Below are 13,723 nucleotides of genomic sequence, written 5' to 3' on the forward strand. Positions count from 1 at the left end.
TTGCACTCGAGATAAACTCTTAGTCAAATTGATGGTGATATCAATTTTGTCTTCTTTTTTTTTTTTTTTGCGCGGATTTCCCTTGATTTGGGGTGGTCTTTAATTTTAGTAGTTGATTTGGTGGTATTTAAGTTTTGCCCTTCGCACTGTCAATACGAGGTTGTGGGTTGAGCTTCAAATTATAAAAAAAAAAAAATATCGTAAGGTAAAATTTACTAGGCAAGTTGCAAAAATTACTGCGCCTTAAGCTGAAATTCGTTGAAATTACTGCGCAGAAAGTTAAAGACCGTCATTTTGAGGGACAAAAATTAAAGACCACCCCCAGCGAAGCCTAATCCTGCAAATTGCCCCAATTTTTTTGTTCGAGGTTCAAGAGAAAGGAAAGGAACTACATGTATGAATTCCTGAATCCATTTACCTCGACCAGGATCAACTCTTTTATACCCTAAAAAAAAAAAAAAAAAAAAAAAAAAAAAACTTAAAAGTAAAACAATCATTAAGTGAGAGCTAGTTTCACATCCCTCTTCCTCCACACTGACCGTTTAGTAGAAAGAATATCTAATTTGTTGTCTGTAGATCTTTCATTTTGTCAAAAACAAAGGCATTTCATATAAAATGAATTATTAAGTTAAAAAGAAAATGACTTTAATGGCCTTTATGTTGCTATTAATTAAATAACAAGATCCTAAAAAACTGCCCTTGTTTTTTGGCTCCAACAAGAAAACAGTGGATACATTTTGGTTTTTGCATAAATCCAGATTGAAAACTTTAAAAAAATAAAAAGAGGAAATTGTATAAAAGATCTTTATTCTTAAATAAATTAAGACCAAAGTGGATTAATATAATTGATAAAGCATATGAATCGCATCCATTATTGGAATGCACATGTAAATATTTTCTATATATGTTAATGACAGGTTGTCCTTGAGAAAATCCAAAAATAAATGGATCTCTCAATGATTTTTTTAGTCTTTTCTTCTTGTAGTAATCGTCTGGCTAAAGATACTTCTCTAACTACCAAAGAAAATTGCTTGCTTTTAAAGAAAGATAAATAATTTACTATAATGACAATTGTTCCCTATTTTAATCTACAATTCTAATCAAGAATTCAAAAAATCACTTTTAGTGCTCTTATTAGTCTTTACTCAAATAGTCAAATGTGTATTATTATGAAATGATCCCAAGTCTATCATTTTATTCCGTAACTAATAAAGTACAATATAGTGCATTAAATTCCGCTACTACACGAACATATTATCAGCGTATTTTAAAAAATATACAACTTTTGAAATCATTTACATGATTGTCGCGATATAATATCATCCTGATCATTATCTGGGAACGTTATCGTAATGTATCACAATGATATAAAGTGTATAATAGTGTATAAAAGGTGTCTATACACAAATATATTAAAAATCGGATATTTATACACAAAGTATGAGTTACATGACGTAATTATTTTCAAAAATAGACATAGAGTCCAACTCATTAATTTCAAAGTTAGTTGGCAAACAATGCCACTAAAATTGCAGGTGGGAAAAAGTTGGAGATCACGTGGAAAACTCAATACTCTTTAGCACTTTTTTATGTTTTGAATGAGCTAAATGTGAAACTTTTATAACAGCAATTTAATTTTCTTAAAAAAATAAAAGGGCCAGAAAGCAGCCATCAAGTTTTTCGTGTGTACAATGATGAAACACCACACTTTTTTGAGAAAAAAAGGATCTTTTGAGCTGTTTAAATGGCTAATAAATATTTATTTTCACTTACAAATATCATTCTTTACTTCTTCTTTTTTTTATAATGATTCACAAATCGCAATAAAACACCGCTTTGATATCAAATCTCATTCAATATCTATATGCTGTCATATTAGTAAAAATTTCCTAATCAAAATTTATTCCTTAATAGCTCATCAATCTCCGATAAACTCTTAGAATATATTTAGGAAGACTTGTTGATTTATTATCTTTTGTTGCCTATTTCACTTTCATGTGCTTTTGTACATAAACATTCTTATTGGAACTAAAATTGGACACAAAAAGCAATATAAAATTCAATCATAATTCTGAAAACTGGCACCACAACAAACATAATTTTTGAGTTCAAATCTCACTCTGGTACCATAAGAAACATAATTTTTGAGTTCAAATCTTAATCTGGTACCATAACAAACATAATTTTTGAGTTCAAATCTCACCCTCATTATTTAATATATATAAAAGAAAAAGAATTAACATGCTTGATCCAAAAAAAAAAAAAAAAGAGTTAGACTTGCGGTTTACGATTGGTTTTCAAAATATAATTAAATAATTAAAAAAATGATCTCATCAATTATTCAAACTTATAAACTAAGCGTTCACACAATTTAACATTTGTTTTGTATATGTTTGTTGACCAATCGACTTGCTTTAATTAAAATGTACAATTGATAATATTCCAAAAAGTTGGCCATGTTGATAAGAAGTTTCCTTTGGCATTTTATCTTGGGAAAAAAAGTTAAAAAAAAAAACAGTATTCCCACGTGCACGTCACTCCATTAAAACATTGACGTACAAAGATAGGATAAAATTGACCCATGAACATATGGCCAGTTGCTTCATACCTCAAATTCCAATACCAATAAATGAAACCCTATCATTTCTTCATCTACTGCCAGGACCTATCATAGATATATTAAATCACTTAATTATATATGCATAATAAATTTTATGACTTGATACAAATATACGCTGCGGGTAAGTATTTATCCTAAAATGTTTGAATGGGAAACAAGAAATAATAATACTTAATGCAATAAGATAGTACTACTATAGTGTGTTTATTGGCCAGTTGCTTTGTACATCAAATTCCAATACCAATAAATGAAACCCTGAGAATATAATTAATATTATTTCTTCATCTACTGTCAGAACACACTATAGTAGTACTATCTTATTGTATTATTTTTATTTCTTGTTTCCCATTCAATACGGTACACATTTTAGGATAAATGCTTATCCGCATCATATATTTGTATCAAATTATAAAATTTATTATGCATAATTAAGTGATTTAATGAGATGATAATACATACAGAGTATTAATTAACTACTATTAGTGTTAAAAATTATATGTGCAAGCACATGTCATGCATTTATTAATTTAGAATATAAATACCATGTGCGGATAGGTTTTTACCCGCATTTTAGGGTCTTGATTAATTGGAATTGCACTTCGTAAAGTCCACTAAAGGAAAAAACTTTCTACATGAATTTTTTTCATTCTCATGACTCGAATATGAGACATATGATTGATGGCGGAGTGATCCCTCCCATTCATGCAAGCCACAATCCTTAGTGGTTGTTTGGTTCAGAATAGGGATATTTCGGAGTTATAATCCCACATCTTATATGAAATAGATAATTCCATTGGTGTAAGATTTTTAACAATTTTAGGTAATACCAACAACCAAATATAGAAAAAAATGTCCAAATTGTATGCCGGAATTAGTACCCTAGTCTCATTAACCAAATAAACTTTAATGGGTAGTTTGGTTTCAAAATTGAGTTATGTCCGGATTATAATTCTAGTACTATAATCGAAATATATAATCTCATCTTTTATAAGAGATAGATAATTCACGATTTTGGTATAATTTTGTATTAATATTAGCTACACACAATCAAATACTGCGTACAAAGTAAGTGTAAGGTCTGCCTACCCTCTACCCTCTCCAAATCTCACCCGATGGATTATATTGTACAATCAAATACTGGACAATATAATCCCAAATTTTAGATAACCCTTTATTTCCTGCAACCAAACGGCCCTTAGAGCTCGTTTGGTAGGAGGTTTTAGCTAAAATAGTCACGGTATTAGATGTGATATTATTTTATACCATGTTTGGTTGACATTTTGGGGCATGTATAACTAATACATCGATGATTTAATACACCAAAGGGTATATTATCTTATCCCACCACCACCAAGGGATAACTTATCCATGGATAGCTTATCCATCGATAAAAACTAAAATGACAAAATTAGCCTTGTTTTATTCAAAGAAACCTATAAAGACCAAGCATCCAAGGGTGTAATTGTAACAAAATATTTCTTAAGTTTTAAAAATAAATAAATATTCAAATGGTATCTTTTGTGTCCAATTTTAGTGCAATGAACCAAACACCCAATAAAAATAATTCCTGTATTACTAATCCCTACATTACTAATCTCTGCGCTATTAATCCATATATAACTTGTCTTTGAACCAAACAACCCCTTAGTGGTTTATTTATTGGATTATTATACAACTGAACTCTCTTACTGTAAGGTGTAAAGTCAAATATCCAGTCTCCTTTTTCCCTTTACTACTGCCACTTTTTTGTTATTTCAGTTGAAGACACACAACAAACACGGTTTATATAAAGGCTTTTTCATCAATCATCAAATTCTCAATTCTCTGTCACATAACTTTTTTTTCCCATCTCTTCATTCTCTCTGAATTCCATTTTTCAAGAAAATGGAATTGAAAAAATCCATTTTTGTTTTTTCTCTTCTTGTTCCTCTGTTGTTCTTGGTTCCACATTTTCAAGGAGGAATAAGAACAGCCATTGCTGCCAGAAATCAAGATTCTTCAGAATCATGGGGTTATGTTGAAGTTAGACCAAGTAAGACTCTTTTTTGGTATCTTTACATAATTATAGTCGGTCAAATTTACTGTTTACTTTTTCTAGTTGATATATACAGAGGTGGAGGGAGAGTATTGGTCAGACGAATCTAGTAACTTTTATTTAGATCTTGTATTTATATTAGGTAATCCATTAAATATGTATATATATTTAATTACCAACTCAGTAACTATGATGACTTAGTTTCCATAGTAAATTCAGAACCCATAGTCTATACATTGATTATACAAGGTTATACACATCTTATGTATTAATAATACGTATAATATATATCTAACGGTTATTTTTAGTTTAAGGTGTTGAATCGACGGTTATTTAGGTTAACTCTTCATTTTTTTTTTGTGTGTCTAATTTGCTATTATGAACTTGAGTTTTTCTTTTCTTTTTTTGTGTGTGTGGGAATTGTCATTGAATATTAAAAAAAATTGCAGAAGCTCACATGTTCTGGTGGTACTACAAAAGTCCATACAGAGTTGAAGATCCAAATAAGCCATGGCCAATAATTCTATGGTTACAGGGTGGACCTGTAAGTGGTGCACTATTATAGAATGTTAAAAAAATATTGTATTTTTGTTGCATTAATTAATATTTGCAATTAATGCCCTACATTTCCTTTAGTAACAATGTTCTTGGGATTACAATTAACGTTTATAGGGAGCATCAGGAGTTGGAATTGGTAACTTTGAAGAAGTTGGGCCATTGGACACTAATCTCAAACCTAGGAATTCAACTTGGTTGAAGAAAGCTGATCTTCTTTTTGTAGTAAGTGCCACTCAACCTTTTTTTCCTTCCTTTTTTTTGTCCGAAATCAGTGGTTGAGGCAGAATTTTTCATCGAGTGATTCAGCATTTACTATATCACTTTTTTTTTTTCCGACGATGAACCCCCTTCCGTCCCTCTAGTTCCGTCGTCGTATTGAACCTTTAAGGATAGAACCGGATCTCGGAGGGGTTTGGGAGGTTCAACTTAGCTCATTATTCTTAATACTCGGCTGGTCAATACTTTGAGTCAAAAGATAACTGACGATTTTTGACTTTCTTCGCTTCCTGCAGCTGTAATCACATGTCATTCTGATTATTTCATTCATAAACAATTTTTTATTTCAAAATAAAGATACACTCTGAAAAAGTAATGGAGAAACTTCCATTCTAGAAATGGGAGGCGGGATCAAACAATGTATACATACAATGGTAGAGCTAGGGGGGTAGAAGGGGGTTCATCAGAAAATTATATTATACATACAAGGTTAATATATACTTTATGTATATAAAGTAAATGTTGAATTTTTTAGTTTTTTCGTGTCTTTACTTCTTTATTTTTTGAATTATTTCATTGAAAATTCTGGCTTCGTCACTGTATACATATATAAACAAAAATAAAAATATACATACAATAAGATCATACTAAGATCTATTGATTCTACGTCATGATCAAGGCTTTTTGTTAGTTATTCCTTTTTTCTTTTTTTGGTGGTAATAGGACAATCCAGTTGGAGTAGGATATAGTTTTGTGGAGGACAAGAAGTTATTTGTGAAGACAGATGTGGAGGCAGCAACAGATTTGACCACATTGTTGATTGAAATTTTCAATAGAAATCAGACTCTTCAACAGAGTCCTCTATATATAGTAGCAGAGTCCTATGGAGGAAAATATGCTGTTACTCTTGCACTTTCAGCCCTTAAAGCCATTGAGTCTGGCAAATTGAAGCTCAAACTTGGAGGTATAGTAATACTATTTTACCTTCATTTTAAGTTCTAAATGCTGTAAAAATATTTATACAATTAAATCACACGTAAAGTAAGTATAGATAAATATAAACATTAGTTGATGACGTGGTTAAAATGGTTAATAGCACTGTTGGTCCCTTATTAGTGAATTATAATTTCTGTTCTTATGATATCTCACTAAGCTCTTCTAACCTTTGATTAATCGAAACGTGCATTCTTAATATTTTTGCTTGTGAATAATGAATATTCAAAAGTTTACCAAAAAATTTATTTGTTCCAGCACTTAATTTACTTATGTGTATGTGTTAGATTTGTATAGTTACTTCATTTTAACCCGTAATATAATTCTAAACATAGTCCAAATATTACACATTCATAAATAAGAGAACCAAACTCAAATATTTTAATTATTTGAAGGTTACTGTGTTGAGTCATATATCACAACGACTAAATAAAAAAGTATCAATAACGGAAGGACTAAAAATACAATGTCCCTATATAAAATGGTAATTAACATGTTATCACATATTAATATTTACACTGTCAATATATAGAACTTAATTTTTTTAACCTTTTGGAGAATACAATAATCCTACAAGGGTCATATTGAATTTGCTAGAACATATTTATTTTAAATTTTATATATCAAGATATGGCTATCTTGTGAATATCTCTGCTGTTGTAAATACTAGGAGTGGCATTGGGTGATAGCTGGATCTCACCTGAAGATTTTGTGGTATGGAATTTTGAATTTATTGCTACATTTATCAACTTTATTTCATTCCTTTGAAGTAAAGATTAAACCTTGAATTGCCCTTTTATCTTATCTTTCTTTTTTTGATATGTAGTTTTCATGGGGTCCTCTTCTGAAAGATGTGTCAAGACTTGATGGAAATGGCCTGCAAAAATCAAACAGGTCCATGTTTTGAACTATACATAATTAAAATAAAAAACAGACAGGTCAAGGATGGAGTCATCCTTAATTAGAGATTTTCGGTCTGAACCTTGAGGAAAAAAGAAAAAAAAAAAAACTTAATACTCCCTCCGTTCCAAAATAAATAAAATTTAAGGGATTGCACACCTCTTTAAAAATTTAGTTAAAGACACTAATTAAAGAATAATTTTGTCAATATTTCCCTTTTATTTCTTCCCAAACTTTTCTTAAAATAAGAGATAGTCAATGTTGAGATTTTTGGAAGACCCACTAAAGAAAAGAGTAGTTTTGGAACAAAATTAATTAATACATTTTTGAACTTTGAAAAATTCATTATTTGAACAATAAAAAAAGTGTCAAACATTGATTTATATTGGAATGGAGGGAGTAGTGTTTACCCTTTAAAGGACCTTATTTAGCGCGAATTCAGATTAATCGAAATCCTAAAATAGGTATCGAACATCAGTGGCAAACCCCCAAAAAAAAATCAGCATCTTAATTTCCTCTTGGTTTTTGCCTTGAATTTCAGTTCCAATCATCTGATAATCCTATTTTTTTTTTTTTTTTTTGAAATAAAACAGTGTAGCTGAAAAAATAAAGCAGCAAATTGATGCTGGCCAATTTAAAGCTGCAACAGATTCATGGAGAGAATTAGAAGAAGTCATAAGCGATAACAGTAATTCAGTGGTACGTTATTTTATCTTATAAGTGATCTGATTGTGTAAATATATATTTTGATATTATCAGTGCGTATAACTCAAAAACACTTATTAATTAAATTAATTGCAGGATTTCTACAATTTCATGTTGGATTCAGGAATGGACCCTCTAGGTTTAAAATCTTCTGAATTATCACAAACAATTTCAATGAGATATTCAAGATACTTACAATCCTCTAGAATTACTCCTGGTAGTGATGGTGATCTTGATAGTTTAATGAATGATGCTATCAAAAAGAAATTGAAAATTATTCCACAAAATGTTAGGTAATTTCTATTTATTAATTTTTAAAATTGTACCATATTTATTGTTTACTTCTTAAAAGAAAAAGAAAAAATGATTAAGTAATTTTGTTTTGGCAGATGGGGAGGGCAGTCTGATTCTGTTTTTACTGCCCTATATGGCGATTTTATGAAGCCAAGAATCGATGAGGTTAGTTGATTTACATATTGTTAACACCAAGGTTTTTCTGACCCTATAATTAAAAATATTCACTGTCATGAAATTTGAATTCTACAGGTAAAATTTGAGGAATTATCACATAACTTTATCTGAAATTATTTATATTCCAAGACATTGACTAATTTTCAGATAGAAGGCCAAGAAGTAGTCAGGGTGCACCATTTCTAATAATTTGATTCTTAAACATACCAATTTCTTTTTATGAGGGGAATAAAAAATTATAAAAGAAAAAAATTAGGAATTTAACTATTTCAGTTTGAATTTCTATAGTAGCTGGAAGCCTTTCTTGACTTTTATGCCGAGCTGCATTCAAATTGGAAATTTATTCCTTTTTTTTTGCTTCTATGAAACCAATATGAAATTCAAGGTTTCCATTATTATTTTAAACGTTATTGTATAATGTGCAGGTTGATGAACTATTGGCCAAAGGAGTGAATGTGACTGTGTATAATGGACAAGTAGGGTCTTTCTTCTTAAGTACTATATGCAACATTTCTTCATAAATTGTTGAATTGACCAGCTTTCTTTTATTGTCTTGCATGATAATTAAAAGTTAAATTTAGGAAGAAATAGATGATATCAATTTAAGTTCTTTATTTGGTTTTGTATAATTTGTTAATTGTTTTTCCGGAAAATGGGTTGTTGCAGCTTGATCTCATTTGTGCCACTAAGGGAACAGAAGCATGGGTTGAAAAGCTAAAGTAAGAATAATTTTCTATCTATTTTTTTTTTTTTGGGACAATTTTCATTAATTTCATTCTTGTCTCTTAGTATATTATCTGTCTTTGGGATTTTTGCATTTATTAAGAAAACATTTAATAACTTTAATCATAAATGTATTTGTCTAAGTTATCATTTTTTTAAACGTCTCACACTTAGTTAACAGCATACTAATTGAAATAGTAAGGATGATTTTGAAAGAGAAAAAAAAGAAATAATTAACTTCTTGTTTTTCTAAACGTATATTTTTAATCAAATTTAATTTGCAACAACGACCAATATGTGGGACCGGAGAAAATAGGAAAAAGTTTAATCTGAAACTTCTCAATACAAATCTGAATTAATCGAACTTCACAATGGATGTTGAACACCGCATGTAAAACCTAAAAGTGTATAACTTTCTCTTTACCTACTATGTCATCTTGTTTGAATTATTATTCCACTTCCATGTGTTTGAATAGTCATTTTCTCATTCATTATAATATCCAAAATGGCAGGTGGGAAGGTCTGAAAACTTTCTTGAATATGGAAAGAAATCCAATTTATTGTAAAGGTGACAACGGTACTAAAGCTTTCACTAAATCATACAAGAACCTCCACTTCTACTGGATTCTTGGAGCTGGCCATTTTGTAAGTCAAATTTTTATGACATGTGTTTGTTTATTTCCACTTCTTGTTTCTCTCAATCTTATCATGCCCCTTCTTCTCAATTTATGTGATATTGTCTGACTAGATACAAAAATAAAAAAATAAAAAATTTAATCTTGTAGGGATCTAGTAACTCAGTTGATTAGCTACCTGAACTTTTACCTCGTTGGTGAGGGTTCGAATCCCACGTTGTGTAATCTCTTCCTCCATTTTCCCTTCCCCTACTCCTATGTAATAAAAAAAAAAACAATTAAAAAAAAAAAAGGTCTTAAGCTTTTGTATGACTATAAATCATCTCATCAAAGGTAAAATGATAATGTTAAAGTTAATTTATTTTTAAATATAAAATGTGATACTCCCTTCCTCCCAACTTATGTAAAGGTGTTTGATTAGGTACAAAATTTAAGAGAGAAAAATAACTTTTAAAACTTGTGATCTAAAACAAAACATAGAAACCGTTGTGGCTATAAATCATCTCATTAATGGTAAAATGAGAAGTTTAAAATTGAAATGTTACAAAATATAGAAAGATATCAAATTTTTCGGTACTGATTGAAAAGACAAAAAATATCATAAATTGAGAAAAAATATTCTTTTGAGACTGATTAAAAAAAGTCTAAATATAACAGCAATTGCATGTTAGTACACTTGAAAGTCTATTTAATAATACCTAGGAACACATGGAAAACTAGTGTGACAGTCTTGGTAGTTCAACATGATAAGTAAATAATATCTATTGAAATGTCCTTTTCTCATCCTCTCAATTTATCTTGTGACCACACAACATTTAATTGTATTGTATCACAAGTTCCCTCCTACTTTCCATGGTAGTGTCAATCAAGTAGTACCTAACTTAGAGGTGGTTAAGTGTTAAAAGTAGCATGTCCGCTTGGAAAAAGAAGTTTTTAAATTTTGACAACATAATATGTTCGAAGGTCAGTATCTACTTATGAATTTTACCCTGAGATTGAGTCTTTTTTATGCTTTTAAATTTCGAACACATACAAATTAAGACAGTTAAAATAGATAATACAATGTCAATAAATAGTAATGTATGTGATGATAAGTAGAAAGAATGTGAATTACTCATGACTTGAGTGCATGAAAATATTTTATGAACCAGAGGTCTCGGATTCGGTCCCCTTGAGTAGGGAATCCTGTTAGGGAGCGTTTTGTTCCTCTTGTGGGACTTTTCGGCACAAATTCAAATTTAATCAGGTCCAATGTGAAATACTGGACAGCCGGTATGAAACCAAAAAAAAAAAAAAAAAAAAAAAAAGATTTCCTGAAACACCAAATTTAAAGGACTGTCATGTCAGAATATATATATATATATATATATATATATATATATATATATATATATATATATATATATATATATATATATATATATATATATATATATATATACCGTAAAGTTTAACGATAGTTTGATTCGACATAAAGTCACGGAGGAAATAGGATTCTCATTGTTCTTGTCCCTATAAGGACTTTTCTTCCCCTTCTTGACTTACTTTTCTTAAATACCATGTGAACTTATTTTTTTATTAGTCCATGCAAAAAAAAAATGATCCTTTTCTATATTTGAAATAATTTATCTTTATGCAATAATTTATAGGCACACAAAATATATGTGACTCATTTAACACCACAAATTTAAAAATCTTTTCTTCTTTTTTAAATTCTGTGCCTAGTCAAATAGATTTACATAAATTGAAAAAAAGGAAGTAGTTTTTCCCCTATCAAATTACTTTTTCCTTTTTATTTTATGTGACATACTAGGACTCAACATAAAGTTTAACAATAGTTTGATTCAACATAAAGTTAATGAAAGAATGAAGAAAAAAGTTAAACTTGTAAGTTTAAATATACCATAATATATCGAAATTTGAACTCTAACTTCTCGTGATTTTCATCTCACTTTAATTATACCATAATATGCCGAAAGTTGAACTCTTAACTTCTTGTGGTTTTCATCTCACATCATTACTTAATAGGAAGGGTGCTTGCATACTAAATTTTGAAAAAAGAAAAGAAAAGCGATGGTTGTCCTCCATCCAAAGTTATGATTTATTTTACTATACATGCGACATGGATTAAATTTATATACTCTTGTATGTACATGCACTTATTTGTATTAGACGTTTGTACTAGAATATATAGAAATATGTGTCAAAATAATTATATTTTATTTTTTATGTGGAAGCAGGTTCCAGTTGATCAACCTTGTGTGGCATTAGATATGGTTGCTAGCATCACGCAATCACCAGCAGTTTCAAAATGAATATTAGTTATATACACATTTGCAGAGAAAATGGTTTGTCAGATTTGTACGAAAGCAAAAAACATATTTCGACAACTAAAGTTGAACAGTAACTATAGGAAGGAAGATGTAACAAAAGAAAAGAGATAAAAAAATAACTACTATGTTTCAGGGATTGCATTTGTATTAATAAATTGACCATTTTTTCTTTCAAGAAAGTGTTATTTCTTGTATAGTTACATCTAATTTGAAGGGGTCTTTCGTTTATTTAATTTCTCTGTTGGTTCACCATATTCATGTATGTTCTTTTTGCTCACCGTAATCATCTTAATGTTTGCATTTACAATAATAAGATTGATGAGTTAATTGTTTAGATGGTCATCCAAGTTATGCAAATAATTTATTAAAGTTATTTTAGGATAACAAAATTATTTAATTAATACTTTTATACAAAAAATAAAAGGCACTACAAAAGTTCCGTTCTCTCTTGAGTTGACATGACATGTCATATCTGGATTAAAAAAAAAAAGACATGTCATGTCATATTAAACTTTATTTTTAATGAAAAAAACTCGGTTAGCTCAGGTCCTCATATCCCTTATGCCTATGAAGGCCAAACACCAATAAGGTCAAATCGTTGATGATCACCAATAAGGTCAGAAATTTTGACCATCACCATAACTTATTGTTAAGGCAAGTTTCCTAGTAACTCGCTAGGATTTTGCTCCCAATTCCAACAAAAGATTTTTCTGCACAATTTTTTAACAAAATCAAAATTAAAAGTACCATCGAAAAATTGATTTACCCAATAAGGAGTCATATTATTTGAACTTTGACCATTGGTTCTTGCTGTTCATCCTAATTATTGAAGCTTCATTTGCATCATCGAGATCCTCCTATGCCCACATAAACTTAAATAACACTGTATTCTTAGAATTAGTTCCAAGAAAACCTACATCACTAAAAATTACTCTTAATTAATAGATCAACCATATCTACGTTGTTATATATCAAGTGTGCTAACTGTTGAGATAAAGCAGCAATTTTCAATGCTGTTACTTTGGCTAACATTAAGAAGATCCGCGAAAATTATACTTCACAGAAATAGGTATTGCATTTAAACAATTATATAGTTGGTAGACGAATTATTTACTAGTCCAATACTAACTTTGGATATAGAAATAACTGCTTATTGAAAAATGAAAAGTATGTTTGCAGTAGATGCATGCTAAGTACAATTAAGATATTTGGAATTCATGCTTACTAGATCTGATTGCTTGTTTATTATCTTCTTTGTACACAAAGTAGTTTTCTATCATGAAACTAGGTTTGAAGTGGTTGAAGGATTCGAGCCTGAAATCAAAGCTCAGGCCTATAAAAAATCTCTTAGTTTAATAGTCCCAAACTTTCGACCTACACAAAAATGTCTCAAGTTTTGAACTATCAAGTCAAACTTATGTCTGATATTTAAGATTGACAGGCCAAACTTCAGACAAAAATGTCTTTAAGTTACACTTTGGGGAACCAAACTTCAAACATGTATATTTGAAATAGTTAAATGTGAAAAAGTTAA

At 29.6% G+C, this 13,723-nt stretch overlaps 1 protein-coding gene across 1 annotated transcript; it reads left to right on the top strand.

Annotated features, from left to right (window-relative positions):
• Window positions 1-4,386: 4,386 nt before the first annotated feature.
• On the top strand, window positions 4,387-12,417 carry LOC132065388 (serine carboxypeptidase-like 51). Its single transcript, XM_059458772.1, has 13 exons — window positions 4,387-4,652; window positions 5,105-5,199; window positions 5,328-5,435; window positions 6,153-6,393; window positions 7,093-7,136; window positions 7,249-7,316; window positions 7,916-8,021; window positions 8,124-8,320; window positions 8,417-8,486; window positions 8,924-8,974; window positions 9,165-9,217; window positions 9,734-9,866; window positions 12,097-12,417. Exons 1-13 carry the CDS (start codon window positions 4,505-4,507, stop codon window positions 12,169-12,171), a joined length of 1,389 nt encoding a protein of 462 aa, XP_059314755.1. The 5' UTR covers window positions 4,387-4,504; the 3' UTR covers window positions 12,172-12,417.
• Window positions 12,418-13,723: the final 1,306 nt, after the last annotated feature.

The sequence above is a fragment of the Lycium ferocissimum genome, chromosome 7 (genome assembly GCF_029784015.1).
Source record: "Lycium ferocissimum isolate CSIRO_LF1 chromosome 7, AGI_CSIRO_Lferr_CH_V1, whole genome shotgun sequence".
In the NCBI taxonomy this organism is placed as follows: Eukaryota; Viridiplantae; Streptophyta; class Magnoliopsida; order Solanales; family Solanaceae; genus Lycium; species Lycium ferocissimum.